The 17,482-nt window shown below is 40.9% G+C and overlaps 1 protein-coding gene across 3 annotated transcripts in view; it reads right to left on the bottom strand.

The window, feature by feature from the left end:
• LOC127574687 (septin-7) overlaps positions 1 to 17,482 on the bottom strand; it is a 103,885-nt gene that overhangs the window by 26,897 nt on the left and 59,506 nt on the right. For all 3 annotated transcript variants that reach the window (XM_052023959.1, XM_052023957.1, XM_052023958.1), the window contains 5 exons: positions 14,313 to 14,413; positions 12,253 to 12,387; positions 6,204 to 6,321; positions 5,292 to 5,384; positions 3,088 to 3,184 (listed from right to left, as the gene is read on the bottom strand). In XM_052023959.1, coding sequence (XP_051879919.1) covers positions 3,088 to 3,184; positions 5,292 to 5,384; positions 6,204 to 6,321; positions 12,253 to 12,387; positions 14,313 to 14,413 — 544 coding nt within the window. The remainder of the gene's footprint in view (positions 1 to 3,087; positions 3,185 to 5,291; positions 5,385 to 6,203; positions 6,322 to 12,252; positions 12,388 to 14,312; positions 14,414 to 17,482) is intronic.

Genomic DNA, 17,482 nt, shown 5'->3' with positions numbered 1-17,482 from the left:
GAATTCTTTGAGGTAGTAACAGGCAGGAGACACAAAGGAGAGTCAGTGGATGCTGTTTACTTGGATTTTCAGAAGGCCTTTGACAAGGTGCCACACATGAGGCTGCTAAACAAGATAGGAGCCCATGGTATTAAAGGAAAGGTACTAGCATGGATAGAAGATCGGCTGACTGGCAGAAAGCAGAGTGGGAATAAAGGGGGCCTTTTCTGGTTGGCTACCAGTGACTAGTGGTGTTCTGCAGGGGTCCACTACTTTTCACATTTTATGTTAATGACCTGGAAGGCAGAATTGATGGTTTTGTAGCCAAGTTTGCAGATGATACAAAAGATAGGTGGAGGGGCAGGTAGTGTTGAGGAAACGGAATGTGCGGAAGAACTTGGACAGGTTGGGAGAATGGGCAAAGAAGTGGCAGATGGATTACAGCGTAGGGAAGTGTATGGTCACGCACTTTGGTAGAAGGAATAATGGCACAGACTATTTTCAAAATGGGAAGTGAACTCAGAAATCGGAGGTGTAAAGAGACTTGGGATTCCTACTGCACGATTCCTTATAGGTTAACTTGCAAGTTGAGTCAGTAGTAAGGAAGGCAGATGCAACGTTAGCATTCACTTCGAGAGGACTAGAATATAAAAGCAAGGATGTAATGCTGAAGCTTTTTAAGGCGTTGGTCAGACCACGTTTGGAGTAATGCAAGCAATTTTAGGCCACATTTCTAAGGAGGGATGTGCTGGCATTGAAGAGGGTCCAGAGGAGGTTTAGGAGAATGACCCCAGGGGTCAAAGGGTTGACTTATGAGGAGCATTTGATGGCTCTGGGCCTGTACTTGCTGGAATTTAGAAGAATGAGGGGGTATCTCATTGAATCCTACTGAATATTGGTCTGGATAGAGTGGATGTGGGGAGGATGTTTCCCGTAGTGGGAGAGTCTAGGACCAGAGGGCACAGCCTCAGAATAAAAGGACGCCCCTTTAGAACGAAGATGAGGAGGAATTTCTCAAGTCAGAGGGTGGTGAACCTGCAGAATACATTGCTACAGACGGCTGTGGAGGACAAGTCATTGGGTATATTTAAAGCGGAAGTTGATAGGTTCTTGATTAGTAAGGGGGAGAAGGCAGAAGAATGGGGTTGAGGGGGAAAAATAACAGCCATGATCAAATGGCAAAGCACACCTGATGGGCTGAATGGCCTAATTCTGCTCCTATGTGTTATGGTCAATCACCCAGTGGCTCACTATGGAAAGGCTGTCACTTCAGGGCTGATGTTCCTGCCCCATCTGTGGGAGAGTCTGCAGATCTCAGTGCCATTAGCCACCTCAGAACCCACAAACCGCAGTGAAAACAAGTCATTCTGACCCCAAGGGACGGCTGAATTATTCCTCCCAGTTTTGAATACTGCATTCAGTGCTCTCAATGTGTTATCCTCCACAGTGCTTTACCACTTTGTAGAACACCCATATTCAGTCCACAAGGATGATCCGAACTTCCAGTTGCCTACCACTTCAATTCTCCACTCTGCTCTGCTCTCAATCTGACCCATGACTTCTGTCTTTCATTTTGTTTCAAAGCTCAACACAAGCTTGAGTACCACCACCTCATCTTCCCTCTGGGCATGTTTTAGCCTCCCAGACTCAATGCTGAATATAGCCATTTCAGCCATACATTTCACATTTCCAGCAGTTTCTTTCCTCTGCTCTGCTGATAAGTTCAGATTTCATTCACTGTATCCTACATGCATCTCCTCCAGAGCTTTGACCACAAGCTTTCAAGACTGCCATTTCGTCACTTGTCTGTTCTTGTCGCCAACCTTCCCTTTTGTCCTCTCTGCTTCTTCTCACTTTCTCTGCAATGTGGAACAGCCTCTTTTCCCTGTTCTGATGAAAGGTTATCAATCTAAAATACTGCCTAGAGACACAAGAGTGCAGATGCTGGAATACAGAGCAACAAACAAAATGCTGGAGGAACTCAGCAGGCCAGACAGCATCTATGGAGGGAAATGGATAGCTGACGTTTAGGGTCGAGACCTTTCTCTCTCCATACACGCTACTTGAACTGCTAACTGTTTCCAGTATTGTTTTTAATTTCAGATTTCCAGTACTGCAGCATTTTTGACTTAATTCAAAGCCAAATATAAAAAATTAGAATGTAAGCTAACATTAATCCAATCTTGAAGCTCAGTTATGTGGTGACCTTCTTGCCCCTCAAATATTAAATTAAAAGTTATTAGAAAAGGTTTGCACTACTGATAAAAACAGCCAGAAAAAAATTACATGGATAGGAAAGGTTCAGAGGGATATGGGCCAAAAGCAGGTAAATGGGACAAGTTTAGATGAATATCTTGGCTGGCATGGACCGGTGGGCCCAAAGGGCCAGTTACCGTGCTGTACGACTCTATGACTGATGCAAACCGAGTACAACCAAGATACAGAACTGCAACGTTAGATCTAGAAATGTGAGAAACTTTGAATACAAATCAAATTTTAACCACATTAGTATGGAAGCACCCGATGCTAAAAAGACATTAACTGAAAGTCATGAGCAATAAATTTTCAATTGACCTATTTTGTACAACAATTAAATTTAAATATTAAATTCTTCAATGTTTCTATTTTTTTTAATATTTACCAGTGATGCATTGAAGAGAACACCTCCACGCTATCTCCTGTAAATGGCTTTAAGGACAGCAAAACTGCTTTCTTTGAATTGATTTTCAGTTAATTCAGCTCACTTTTATCCCTAATTATGCAAGACACCACTCACACCTCCAAACCAGAAAATTAATGCCTGGGTCCAGTCCAAGGATTGGTGCACAGAACTCCAAGTTGACATTCCAGTACAGTAGAGTGAAAGTGTGCCAAATGTCCTGGCTAATAGTTAAGTTTCAGTCAACATCACTAAAAGATTTTCATTAACATATTACTACTCAAGGGAGCTTGGCATGTACAAATTCACTGCCATGATTCTTAAATTGCAACAGTGATTACTGGCTATAGTCCTGATGTTTGGCCATCCAGAGGTCATGAAATGTACTATAGAAAGGCAGGTTTTTCAGTAAATTACAATCTGACAGTACAAGAGGCAGAAAGACTTACCTTCTGCAACTCCCCAAGGATACTGTCGCCCCCTGACACGTTTTCCATTCACCTCTATGATAGTATTACTACCTACAACAGCAAGAGGTAAACGATCCTGGAAAAGATGAGCACAAAAATAGTCTAGAATAATTCATCATGCAAAACTTAAAAGCAGTTTTAAGTTGGTAGCTAAATAAACTTGTCAGACTTAAACCTCTGGGTCCCAATTGCCACCAAATTTCACCTTGTGATAAAATGAGCATACATAATTTTAAAACTTAAAAATGAAAAGAACAGATAAGGGTTACTGCAGGATTTTTATAATCTGCTGTTAGACGTCAGCTGAAGAATAGGGTCCCTCTTGGGTACCACTTTACGAAGGACATCAAGGTCTTGTGAATGCAGAGATTTAGTATGGGTGGGTGAGGGAGCTGCAGTTATGCAGCCCGACTGGAGAAAATTGAGCCATTTCCCTTAGTGCAGAAAAGGTGAAGTCTTAACTAATGCGTTATAAGTTATGAATTAAAATAAAGGGAAAGTGTTCCTACTGACAAATAGTCAGTAACCAGAGGACACAAGTTTAAGGCAGGCAAAAAAATGAGATGATTTTTTTTTACTTTTGACAAAGCTGGGAGCTCTCTGCCTGGGCACTGTAGAAGTAGCTGCAGTTTTAGATTTAGACAGACCCAGAAGAAAAGAGCAAAACAGAACAATTTCAGGTGGCTGAGTTTTATATACTTGACATACAATGAATAGCAGTTTCTAAAGGAAAAAAAGCTAATAGGAATCCACTTCTGAACCAGTGATTGCTGGCTTTGTATTGGTATTTTTCCATTCATTTATTCATATTATGCAAGTGGTTATTGAAGTAACTAGTAATAATTTTGCCCGTTAAAGTGTGACACACAGATGGAATGCTGTGAAAGTTATTTCTTAGAAGGCAAACTTTCAAAAAATATTGGCTTTTGAACTGTTAAGTGTTGATGTTAGAAGTGAATATTTTCCCAACAGAAAGGTGTTGCATTAGATTACAATTTTCAAAAGCAACCACTAAGAATGAATTTTTAAAACGATACAGGAAACTAGCCATTTGCCAGACTTTTGACATGCACACTGACCAAAGTAGGTGCTAAACAAAACAATCCTGCTACTCAACACAACACTCCCCTGTTTCCTCTGCCTTGGCACTCCAATCCCTCAGGCGAGGATCTCCCCACCTATCCATTTAACTGTCATACTCTTTCCATTCCAAACACCAGGCTTGTCTGCAGTACCAAGATCTGCGGCAGATCACATCCCTTCCCCCAGTGACATCACAGGCTCTCTTTAGATTAAGGGATCCATCCATTATTAATGCACAGATTTTATCCTTCCCACTGGAAGGCAAGTGGAAGATTTTTTCTCATTTGAAGGCAAGAACAAATCTGTCTACAAGCCACATGAGATTCTCCCGATAGATTAGAGAATGGTCTGCAATTCCAAATTAGACAATTGCAAACCAAGTGGCTACCAAAGCTGGAAGAATTTCTTCTAGTTGAAATGCATTTACTTGGACAGATTTTGCCAAACTTAATTTCAGTTTTAAATACCATTATTTGGCTTTATTTCAAAGCTTGCATGAACTAATTCTCTCTTCTTTGTATTTGTTCACAGCTCAGCTCATTTACCAGCCTTCTATCTTCCATATGGCTTGCTACTGAAAATGTCATTGTTACAGCTGCTCCTTTGGCTTCCCTCCTGTCACTATTCAGTATACCAAGGAGCCAGTCTCCTGGGACATGAATCTTTTACAAGCTCAATAGTTAACGCATTTCTATTTGGGCTGATTTTTAAGCTAATGAAATACTGCAGTTTTAGGGCATGCATGTGGATGGGAAAAATGAATTGCACATTTGTTATATTATTAAATCAAATATTCTGATAGTTTCTCTCAAATAAATGCAATTGCATTTTACAAGATCCTTAAGCCAGGTGTTATTTACAGCACTGGTTTGTGACCAAACTGCTCCTCCTTGGAAATTAATAAATCCACAAAGGCTAATGATTACCAATTGAAAACGTAAAACTTTCAAAACTTCTCCCATCAAAATCACTATAAAGATTGCAAGGTTCTGCATTCCATCAAATGTCCCCCTTTATTTTAGGTCATCTCTATGCAAGCTGTTGCACACTTCATCAACATGGTATAGGCAGGAAGAACCCTACAGTTATTGATATCCTACCTTAATCTTCTTTACCAACTTATTTTCTTCTTCATCATCAGTTTCTGGGAATTCATATATCTTTATTTTGTGCTCTTGGATTTCTTTCATCACCTGCAAAACAGTTACTGAAACATTAACCAAAAACTCAGTGAAGTTCAGATCTGTACCAGCATGCAAGTTGATTGGATAATTCAAAGAGCCAGCAAGACCCTGATGATCAAACGGCATTCTGCTGAAATGCATGTTTGAACAAAAACATACTCAGTGGGTCAGCCACTCTGTGTAGTTGATTAAGCTCATTGCAGCTTGCTAATTCTCTGAATGTTTGCTTTGCTACGTCTCTTCAACAGTACAATATTTTGACCCACTGGGGATTTCAGTGTCAAACTGCTCCAAGTTAAACTGGAGTGATTTGTCCCAGACAAAGAGGATTGGAACACCAAAATTACAAGAATCTCCACTGTACCAAAAGTCATTACTTTGAATTTGATTTTTGCTTCTTTGACTGGGAGGTCAATAATAGGTGTTCAGGTTTTATTTCCAAGAAAGATTTCTCTGAATTCAGTACTCTGCTTAATATGAGAAGGTTGACAGATGGTCCTTGCAGATGAAAACATATGTTACTTGATGTGACCATAACACTGTGAAGAACATAATTATTCAAATTTATGGCAGAGAAGTAGCTATTCAGCCCATCTTGTCCAGGACAGAATGAAGCACACTTGTGTCCTAGCTTACTTGGTTAAATTGCACACACAAAATGGTTTTGCCACAGCCTCCCGCACAAGACGAGTCTTAGCAGGCAAAGCAACTGCCTTGGCAATGAGGCATACACTGTGCAGATTGTCATTTTACACTAAAAAGATCCATATCCTCCAATAAACCTGGGTTAGGAAATGTTCTGAAAACCAGTTGAGCCTGTCTTCTCACCTGTCTCTTGAACTGTTGGCATTCTTCTGGAGTGAGGGTGTCGGCTTTGGCAATGAGTGGAATGATGTTAACTTTCTCATGTAGGCGCTTCATGAATTCAATGTCCAAAGGCTTTAGTCTGCAGAAATGTTACACCTAAATTAGTAAACTGTGGATACACCAACTGAGTACATTCAAGGCTGACAGAGATCAATGCTTAGACCCCAAGGGAATCAAGGGCTTTGGGGATTGAATAGGAACATGAAGTTGAGGACAAAGATCAGATCATGATCTTACATACTGGAGGGGTTACATAGCCTTCTGCTCCTGCAGGTCCATGTTATTCCCTCATTACCTGAGCAGATCAATTCTCCCACTAAACACTGAAGTCCAGTGGCAAAAAGATCATGGCTGACCTTTCATCCAAAGGCTACTTCCCTCTACTGACTCCAAGCCCCTTGATTCTTTGTCCTAGCTTGCATCAAAGTTCTTCCATGTTGGATCTTCATTCATCCGGTCAAGTGCAGAATATTCCATCATGCACCTGACCTGTGCTTTGTAGAAAGGGGAAAGGCTTAGGAATATTTGAATTTCCATACAAAAAGCCTTGACATTCAACTTTAAATAGAAAATAAAAACTTTTAAAAAATTAATTCATCTGCATTATTTTGAATACATGTTTAACTGTTCTGAAACTGAGGCATTTAAGAGTTAACTACCTTGTGGATCTGGAATCACATATAGGCCAGACTGGGCAAGGACTGCAGATTTGCTCCCCTGCAAGGACACTGGTGAACCTGATGGGTTTTTACAACAATTCAGGCCTATCACATGCACTGTTACTGAAGTAGCTTTTTTCTTTTAAATTGCAGATTTCATTACTTGAATTTAACTTCCTCAGCTGCCATGGTGGGACTTGAATTGGTGTTCTTCAAGCAATGGTCCAGAACTCTGGCTGCTAATAAATCCAGCTGGCCTGAGCTACTGTTATACTGAATGGAAAAGAAAACCACAGTACAATAGGTCATTTATCAACCATTGCAATGTGAATCTGTGAGCTCAACACACTGTTGGAGAAGGGGAGCCTCACCTGAACCATGCCCCATAATCCACATTTATCGATGATACCAAACCAGTGACCAGTAGGAATCTAGTAGGGAAAGTGATGAAAATTTGAAGCCCAAGTTAAAACCAATCTCAAGCAGTTGATTGTCAGCAGTACTGTGCAGCGTACAGAGACTGATTAAAGGCAGACGAACACAGGGCAGTTATCCACAAGAATTTGGAAGCGTTCCCAGCTACACCGATTTAAAGTCTTTGCAGTATTAAATATTCCTTTGGAAATATAACCTGGCAGAATAGTAGTGAACGAGAAGTTTGAAAGGAAGTGGGTAAGATCGCCTATTGTTGAGCTCCAAACACTCAATGGATGGGACTGGGAATAGGATGGAGGGGTTACTGTTGTAGTTCCAGCACAACTGATTCCACCAACTGGGGATCAGAGGCAAACCACCAGCCAGTTTCCTATCATGAACACCACCCAAGTGATTGCATCTGGAATACAATCTTCAGGAACGACAGTAGCAAATCAGGCAAAGAGCAACAAGCCTGCAGTACAAAGAGAAAATGAGGTTGTAACTGGCAGAATCAATAAGGGCTAATCAGTTCAAGCAGTGACTGGACTTTCAGAAGACCTTTGATACACTGCCATACAAGATGTCATTAAACAAAGTGCACAGTTTGGGAGAAGGGGGGGGGGGTGGGGGTGATGAGAATTCTGGTTAAAAGACAAATCAGCAGGAATACATGGGTCATTTTCTGGTTGGGAGGCTGTAACCAATGGGATGTAGCTGGGATTAGTGCTGTGGTTCCAGCTGTTCACAATCTATATCAATGACTTGGATGTGAGAAAGAAATGTATTCACATATGCTGATTAGAATCAGATTTATTATCACTGACACATGATGTGATGACACAAAGTTAGGTGGCAATGTGGGCTGACAGGAGGATGCAGAGAGACTTCAGTGGGGGGTAGAATGTGCAAGGCAGATATCATCCACTTCGGTATTTTGAAATGGTGAGAGCTTAAAAGGTGCTGATGTTGAAGACAAATGGGTGTCCTTGTACATAAATCACTGAATGTTAATGTGCAGGTTCAGCCATTAAAAAGGCAAATGGTATGTTGTGATAGGAGTGCAATGATGGTTCACCACATCGATTCCTGGGATGGCAGGTTGATCATAGGAGGAAAGATTGAGCAGATTAGGCCTGTAATCTCTGAAATTTGGTAGATTGAGAGGCGAGCTCATTGAAACGTTAAGAGCCTTGACAAGATAGATGCAGTGCTAACATTTCCCCTGGCTACAGAGTTCAGAATCAACAGTGTCTTTGGAATTCACTAACCAAGAGGCTGTGGAGGTTCAGTTGTTGAGTATATTCAAAGCAACATCCAAAAATCTATACACAATTTTATAAACCTCTAAAGTCATAACGCAGCCTCCTTCACTCCAGGGAAAACAGTCCCAGTCTATTCAATCTCTCCTTGTAACTCAAGCCCTCCAGTCCAGGCAACACCCTTGTGAATCTTTTCTGCACCATCTCTAGCTTAATGACATCCTTCCTAGAGCACGGCGATCAGAACTGCACACAATATTCTAAGAGTGGTCTGGCGAATGAAGGCAAGTATGCCATCCATATTCTTCACCATCCAATCTACCTCTGTTGCCATTTTCAAGGAACTATGTACTTGTAACCTCAGGTCTCTGTTCAACACTCCCCAGGGCCCTGCCATTCACATTCTATGCCCTGGCCTGGTTTAACTTCCCAAAATGCTTCACTTCACACTCACTCGAGTGAAATTCCATCTGCCGTTCCCTTGCCTAATTTCCCAGTTGATCAATATCTGGTTGTAATGTCAGACAACCTTCACTGTTCACTATACCACGAATTTTGGTGTTATCTGCAAATTTACTAACCATGCAATGTACCTTCTCATCCAAATAATTAATGTACCTGAACAAATGACACAGGACCCAGCACCAAACCCTGCTGCACACCACTGGTTACAGGCCTCCAATCTGAAAAACAACACGCCACTGCCAACCATGCCTCCCATCACCAAGTTGATTTTGTGGCTCTGCCCAACTTTCAGCTGATTCATGTCCCTCTACTTCTCTGGCTTATCCCTACCACCCTTCTTGACTATAGGAACAATAGTAGCTATCCTCCAGTCTTCCACTACCACACCTGTGGCTATTTTCTGCTAAATTTCCAAAGCCCCAATTTCTTCCCTGACTTCCCACAACAGCCTAGGATAGATTTCATTGGGTCCTGGGGATTTGTCCACTTTAATGTGCACCATTATCTCCAACACTTCCTCTTTATGTGTTGACATTGGTTAGGCCACACTTGGAATACTGCTTGCAGTTCTGGTCATCACATTCAAGAAAGGATGTGGTAGCCCTAGAAAGAGTACAGAAGAGATTCACCAAGATGTTGCTTGGATTGGAGGGCTTTAGTTCCAAAGAGATTGGATAGGCTCGGATGTTGAAGCAATGAAATGGTTCACTGTGGATTCATTCGTACAATGATCCTGGTGTGAAGAAGCAAATACAAAGACAGACTTTTTAAGAATACAGGAGATTAGCAACTGATTTGATAGAATTGTTTGAAGGTATGGAACAGACCAGATATTGCCGAGACCTGGGACTCAACACTTCCCTCTGTAACTAGATCCTTGACTTCCTAACCAACAGACTGCAATCAGTGAGGATAGGCAGCAATACCTCCAGCACGATTATTCCCAACACTAGTGCCTCACAAGGCTGCGTACTCAGCCCTCTACTTTACTCCCTATATATTCAGGACTGTGTGGCCAGATTCTGCTCTAACTCCATCTACAAGTTTGCAGATGATACCACTGTAGTAGGCTGTATCTCAAACAATGATGAGTCGGGGTACAGGAAGGAGATAGAGAGTTCAGTGGCGTGGTGTCATGACAACAACCTTTCCCTCAATGTCAACAAAAGAGCTGGTCATTGACTTCAGGAAAGGAGGCGGAGTACATGCACCTGTCTACATCAACTGTGCTGAGGTTGAGAGGGTTGAGAGCTTCAAATCCCTGGGAGTGAATATCACCAATAGCCTGTCCTGGTCAAATCACATAGATGTCACAGCCAAGAAAGCTCAACAGCGCCTCTACTTCCTCAGGAGGCTAAAGAAATTTGGTATGTCCCCCTTGACACTTGCCAACTTTTATCGATACACCATAGAAAGCATCCTATCTGGATGCATCATGGCTTGGTACAGCAACCGCTCTGCCCAGGACCGCAAGAAACTGCGGAGTTGTGGACACAGCCCAGCATGTGCCCTCTTTGGACTCTGTCTTTACTTCTCACTGCCTCAGCAAAGCAGCCAGCATAATCAAAGACCCCATCCACCCAGGTCATTCTCTCTTCTCTCCTCTTCCATCAGGTAGAAGATACAGGAGCCTGAGGGCACATACCACCAGGCTTAAGGACAGTTTCTATCCCACTGTGATAAGACTATTGAACTGTTCCCTTATACGACAAGATGGACTCTGACCTCATGATCTACCTCGTGACCTTGCACCTTATTGTCTACCTGCACTGCACTTTCTCTGTAGCTGTGACACTTTACTCTGTACTGTTATTGTTTTTACTTGTACTACCTCAATGCACTCTGTACTAACTCAATGTAACTGCACTTCCATACTGTACAATTGGTATGCAAGACAAGTTTTTCACTGTACCTCGGTACAAGTGACAATAATAAACCAATACCCTTCCTTTTAAGGGAGTCCTGAATGGGGAGGGAAAAGTGCAAGGTTAAACAAGAGTTAGGATTGAGTGCAAGATAGGAAAACATCAATGACTGAAGACCACATCAACACTGAGCACATTTCTGAAACAAATCAGAAAATGCAAGAAACACTCAACAGGTCAGACAGCACCTGCGGACAAAGATGCAGTTAATGTTTGGGTCTGAGACCCTTCATCAGAACTGGAAAGGGAGAGAAATGCAGTAAGCAGGGAAGATGGGGATGTGTACAACAAAGGGAGCATCTCTGATAGGGTTTCCAAATGACTTAATGGGGCAGTTATAAGCACAATAAGCTTGTCTGTGTAACGTATTGTAAATAGTGATGCCTTGCGACTTCCCAGCATGCCAGACTATACAGATAGAACAAGAAAACTGAGCTAACAGGATGACAGGCAGAAATGGCCAGTTCTGATATAGACAGACAGGCACAGTGATCTACATAATATAAAATTTTCCAACTTTTAAAGTCCAGGAGGCTGCAAGGTGCCCAGATGGAAGATGAGGTGCTGTTCCTCAAGCTTGAATTGGGCTTCATTGTAATAGTGCAGGACACCACAGATGCAGTGGGAAAGAAATGGTGAATTAAAGTCAAGCAAAAAAAAACTGCTGGAGGAACTCAGTGGGTCAAGCATCTGTTGGGGTTGTGGGGGGGGGGGGGGGTAAGGGAAGAGGAATGGCAAATGTTTCGGGTCGAGACCCTGCATCATTAGTGGCAGGCAAGTGGAAACTCAGGATCACCCGTGGACTGAGTGCAGGCTCTCCACAACATGATCACTCAGTCTGCATTTTGCTTCCCCAATGTAGAGGAGGCCACATTGTGAACACTAAATGTGTACACTAGATTGGAAGGATCACTGCTTCACCTGGGAGGAGTGTTTAGTCCCTGAATGGTGGGAAGGGAAGTGGAAGGACGGGTGTTTCACCTCTTTCAGCTACAGGGGATTTTCTTTCCTGAGCATCTTTCCATTGGTTGTTAAAGGGAAGATGGCAGATATGAAACCTGGTAGATACATGGGCTACAATACTTTTCAGGGGAGGATGAAAATCAGCATAGACTGGTTGGGTTATGGAGCTTCTTTACATTTTCCAAGTTTTAAGTTATTTTAACCCCTTTTTAAAGGGTTTATTATTGATTCTGCTGTAAAAACAGTAGAACCAGAATGGATTCAACACCTTAATTATTCAGCTGTTGGAAGTTATTGCAAATGCACAAAATATTTTACCAACCCGTGGCCTGAAGGAGCAATAAAGTATAAACAACAGTGGACTCTGCTGTCTGGCATTTGGCGTCGGTTCACACGGGATTCAGCATTAAGATAATCTTCAAATTTGCTGTCTATGTGATCGATGACAGGCTGCCAGCTAGAAATCAAACATCAATAAAATGATCAGTTAGTCATGGTCCCAAACACCAAAACAAAGACAGCTTGCTCAACAAATCACAGGCATGCTGTAAATTTGATGAAACTTGTCAAACTTGTACAGGGTACCCCCGTGTTATGGCAGTACAGGTAACAGAAATTCGCTCTTACAGAATTCACAAATCACTACCCAAAAAGTTGAGATACAGAATAAAATTCGCTCTTATGGAATTATCAATGAAAATAAACACAAAAATGAGAAAGAAACAACAAATTGTTACTTTTTGTCTCTCAATACTGTGGGGCTTTGGATATACCGTCACCATTGACTAGGTCGGCAGTCATAGCAGACTCCTTCCTTTGCCCCAACCTCTCCAGTCTGAGGACACATGAACAGACATCTCAGAGTGCAGCGCTGCCGTGCTCTTCATCTGTGAGGCACTCTCTCTGATATGCTGCACTGTGGGGAGCCACAGTAACCATGGCCAGTGATCCCTTGGCTTTTAATCCACTTCCAGTCACTGCACTCTAACCCATTATCCCCCAAACTCCTCCTACACCACCTTTTTCCAATGAACTCTGAATCCTCAAATCCCATCCCTTTCCCTGATATTCTCACTTTCTAAACCCTTTCCTAATACATTGGCCCCAGCTGTTAAATAACGGAGCTGGGTCACTTTATCATTAGCAATAAAATGACTTAATATGACAGAAAAACATCCTGTAGGGATGCATCTCTGCTTATAACATGGAATTCAACAGGAAAAGGGGGTGTGCATTATGGAAGCTGTGATACAGACCCTTCTCTAGCAATGCAACTCCTCTGTCATGTGCGTGTGGTGGAGTCGCCTGTAAATTTTACTTTTAATTTCTGGCAACTTTAATCAAGGGTCATTTCTTTAAAAATTACTCAGGAATTCATTGTGGCTTTGTCACCTCTAGTTTATTCTTTGTCCTATTTTTCACCCTGTAAACTTTGTGATCCAAAATTCTAATTTCCAATCTTAAACTACACCTAGCCCTGTTCACCTATCCCCTTCTGCTCACCTAATATCAGTGGCTCCAAGCTTCAGTTTTAAAATTCCCACTGTCACATTCAGTCTCTTCCCTCAAACTTCTGTCTCGCCGTTTTGTAATCATTACCAACCCTACAACCCTCTGGTGCATGCCTTCAGCTGCCTTGACCTTAAGCTCTGAAATTCCAAGCTCTCTAAACCTCTTCCTATCACTCTCTCCTTCTTAAAGGTGCTCCTCGTAATCTAACACTTTATATTTAGTGAAAATTAGACTAGTGTTTATTGCCCAACAATGCAAAATGATTCAAAATTAATGCCACAATTGATGAGTGTTGTAACAATACAGAAGGTCCTTCAGTGCTACATGAGTACATATGAGAAATCTTTCCCAGAAATAAAATTGACAGATACAGCAATTATGATCCAGGTAATCCGAGATCTCCTTTATAGGAGTGTTATGGTAGAGATCTGCTTTCTGTTTTATTTCACTGAAGCAGTTATTTTTAGCTTCAAGAACCTGAACCTTTCACCACTTCTACAACAGAGCACACAGATGGGGCCTTGGCTTTAAAATATTGACTTGGATTTGACCTTGAACATCATTTCATACACACTTTGAGCTTGAGTGCTCTCTGCTCTAGCAGGTCATAAGCAGTTGCCTAGATCACCAATGCCCCTTCAGAAATACATAAGCTGTGAAATGTTCCATATAAATGCAAGTTTATTACCTAATAAAAACAAAAAAAAAATGCTGGAAGCACTCAGTCCTGATGAAGTCTTGCATCTGAAACAATATTGCTGCTATCTTTCCACAGATGCTGCCTGACTTGCTGTGTTTCAAGCATTTTCTTTCTATTTCAGATTTCCAGCATCCATAGATTTTTAAAAAAATTTTATATATAAAGCTTACCAGTTACTGTTGTCAACAGCATCTCCAAATCCAGGTGTATCGACTATTGTGAGTAGTAGTTGAACACCACCTTCTTTAATGAATACTTTTGACTGTTCAACCTGTTAAAAACAAAAGGAGAAAAATATAAAAATCTACAAAACACTTCCATGTCTCAAGAGTTCTCAAAGGGATTAAGGATCTTGGTTAAGCTACTGACATTTGCTTAAGTAAAGTTAGGATTGCATCATCCCTAATCATTATAATTTTTATGGAAACCAGCTCATAATACCCTAATTTGACCAGATCATAACTTGAAGATGTGGACTAGAAACTCACTTCCTTTCGATGTGTTTAGTTATCTCATGAAGACTAAATTAGCCTAGGATGCAACAAAGGTTTGAAAAATGTAATTCTAATGAAGATCTTCCTTACTCCACAATCAGGCTGAATATATAGGAGGTAATGATCCAAAGTAGGAAATGTTCAATCACAAACCTACTCTATAAGCTGCCATCCTGCAATTCAAGAGTAGATCGTTCTCACTTTCCTCTCTTCTCCTTACTGACCGTGTAGTGCTCTGCTTCTATAAACAACAGACCTCTCTGGGACAGATTTCCTTTCTGTACCTAGAAGAACCACCATGCAGGATAACGGAAACTACACCAGGGTTAAAATGAATGCCTTGGTACAACTGTAAACAGTGAGAAAGTTACTTGATAGTTAAACTTTCTTCAAAACGACGATTTCAGATGCTTCTTTTGAAATGCAATAGAGATGCTCAAAGTGTTAAACTCTGAATTTGACCCCTTTAGGCTGAAGACATTGTCCTGAGGAATTCCACCAGGGACTGAGATGATTAGTTTGTACTTGTTGGAAGTTTCTTTTTTTCTCTGGCTGACTCTAGCCAATGGAGAGGGTACCCTGACCCACATTGGCTTTAATTGTACCATCTTGGGCTAATGACTGCTAGAATCCCAAATTGCTTATTGTGTGTTGTTTGGCAAGGTAATAGTTCATCAGGCCTATTTAAACTATTTATCAGACTATACTCAGGCAGCTTTCCATTTTGTCAGATACATGCCACTGTTGTAGCTGCATTGCAGCTTAGCTTGGCAGTGGAGCACCAGTCGACTTGTGACTTGGCTAAATGCAGCCAGAATCTTTGCTGGGTCAGTGCACAAGCCATTTCCTAAATGAATCAAGTTAGCTGGGGAGTGGCAATAAGTGGTGATGAAAAGTTCAAGAGAGCAGGTCGTGAAATTCTACTCGACATCTGTCAGAAAATGGTTGTGAACATTTGATATGGTGGTGGCATAGTGGGTAAATTACAGAACTATCAGATTGTCATAAAACCCTACTTGGTTCACCCATGTCCTTCAGGGAATAAAACCTGCTTTTCTTATCTCACACACCTTCTGATATAACCTAGTGAACCAGATGAACAAGGGCAAATAGGAATGGGCAATAAATGCACCTTACTAGCGACACCCAGATTCCCAAGAAACACACCACTGGCATCAATTTGCAATGGATGCACCCTTTCTTTTGTAAAACACTCAATGTACAGGCAATGGAGAATAGCGGTGAACTTTCCTTTTGTGGATACAAAGCTAAAGCAGTGATCTGAGAAAATGGAACTTGAGATCCTGGAAGTGTCAGTGATCACAAAACTGACACGTTAAGAAAAATTGCATGAGGCAAAAGAATAATAAGTCATAGAAATGTTATTACTCCAAATATTACAACTTTAATTTCCTGCTTATTTTCATCACATAATGAATGGATTAATGACATTTACAGAAGCAGCTACCTGCACATGGCAAGTCAGAGTTCAAATATTTAAAGACAATGTGCAGCATGTGAGTGCAACTTGGGCAAACCCAGTGATCTTTTAAATCTTAAAACTGGACATTTCATTCATAAATTCAAGTTTTTTTTTGTAGGCATTTTCCTTTCAGTCAGGCTGTAAACCTGGTCCAAAAAAATCAATCAAATAAAACTTAGTTCATTCAGGGAAATTCTTTACTAATATTAGGTCCACCTATCCAGTTCTTTTAAATGTTGACACAAGAGAGCAAAGGTAAACAAGTTCTTGGTCACTATAATTTACAGAACTCCTTAGTTCTGTATTAACGCACTCCATTCCACACAGACTACCTAAGCTGCATTTATTTCTAATATTCTAAATGAGAATATATTTAATGATCTGTTGGTACATTAGTTCAACTAATTTACCAAGAGAACTGAAACTATTGGTTCAAGTGATTCAAATAGTTTTCCAATCAAACCCAACTTGGAATTAAGTGAAAACAAGCAGTCAGATCTTCACTTCCCTCCAAGATATTTTTGTTCACAGTCTGCACCATTTTTCTCACTCACTATCACCTGAGTACAATCACATCAAATTGGATGACCAATTGCAATGGCCAGTATTCTGGAGGTGAGATAATCACAGATAATTGCTTAAAATAACATTTAAAGTCAGCACTACAGATGGCTTGCAGTACACTGCATTTCTGAATCAATACTGGTAGAACACAATGAGGACTCAAATCCAATGCACTTGTACACCATATTTGATATCCTCGGGTCCTCCACTTCAAAACGTTCACCATATGGATGAGGCTTTGTAAGAGCACCATCTTTACAAGGTTACAACTATTCAATAAGCAGGGCCACATTTTTGCAGGCGATAGCTTATTACTGAACCATTAATGAAAATTATTAGTGGCAACTACATGGTTATTGCACAATTCCGACAGAAGAATAGTCCGATGTAAAAATTGTCAAAGTAATGAAAATTTAACAAGCAAATTCTGTTCTTCAAAAGTTACAACAGAAAATTTCATATGCAGATGAAGAAATGAAATATCTAATATGGTTTTGCTGCAATTTCAATCCTTTATTGAAGATAGAAAAATGGTGATGGTCTGTAGTTGCTTCATTTGCTTAACATTCTGCAAGACAAACTTCCATCCTTCCCTCAGTATAGGCCAACCTTCCTGTTACCACAGCTGGAACTAATAAAAGTTGAAGTACAAATAATGCTTGCCAATCCTCTTACACTGTGACACACCACAAGGATAAAGTTATAACCAGTAGGACAAGACATCAAGAAGCAATGTGACTTGATATTGCAAAACTAAACATCCAATGCATCATTTATGGCAAATATGTAGTTTTAGATC

Source organism: Pristis pectinata, chromosome 9 (genome assembly GCF_009764475.1).
Source record: "Pristis pectinata isolate sPriPec2 chromosome 9, sPriPec2.1.pri, whole genome shotgun sequence".
NCBI classification, from domain to species: Eukaryota; Metazoa; Chordata; class Chondrichthyes; order Rhinopristiformes; family Pristidae; genus Pristis; species Pristis pectinata.
The sequence above is the reverse complement of the archived record's forward strand: the minus strand, read 5'-3'. Positions and strand labels throughout refer to the sequence as shown.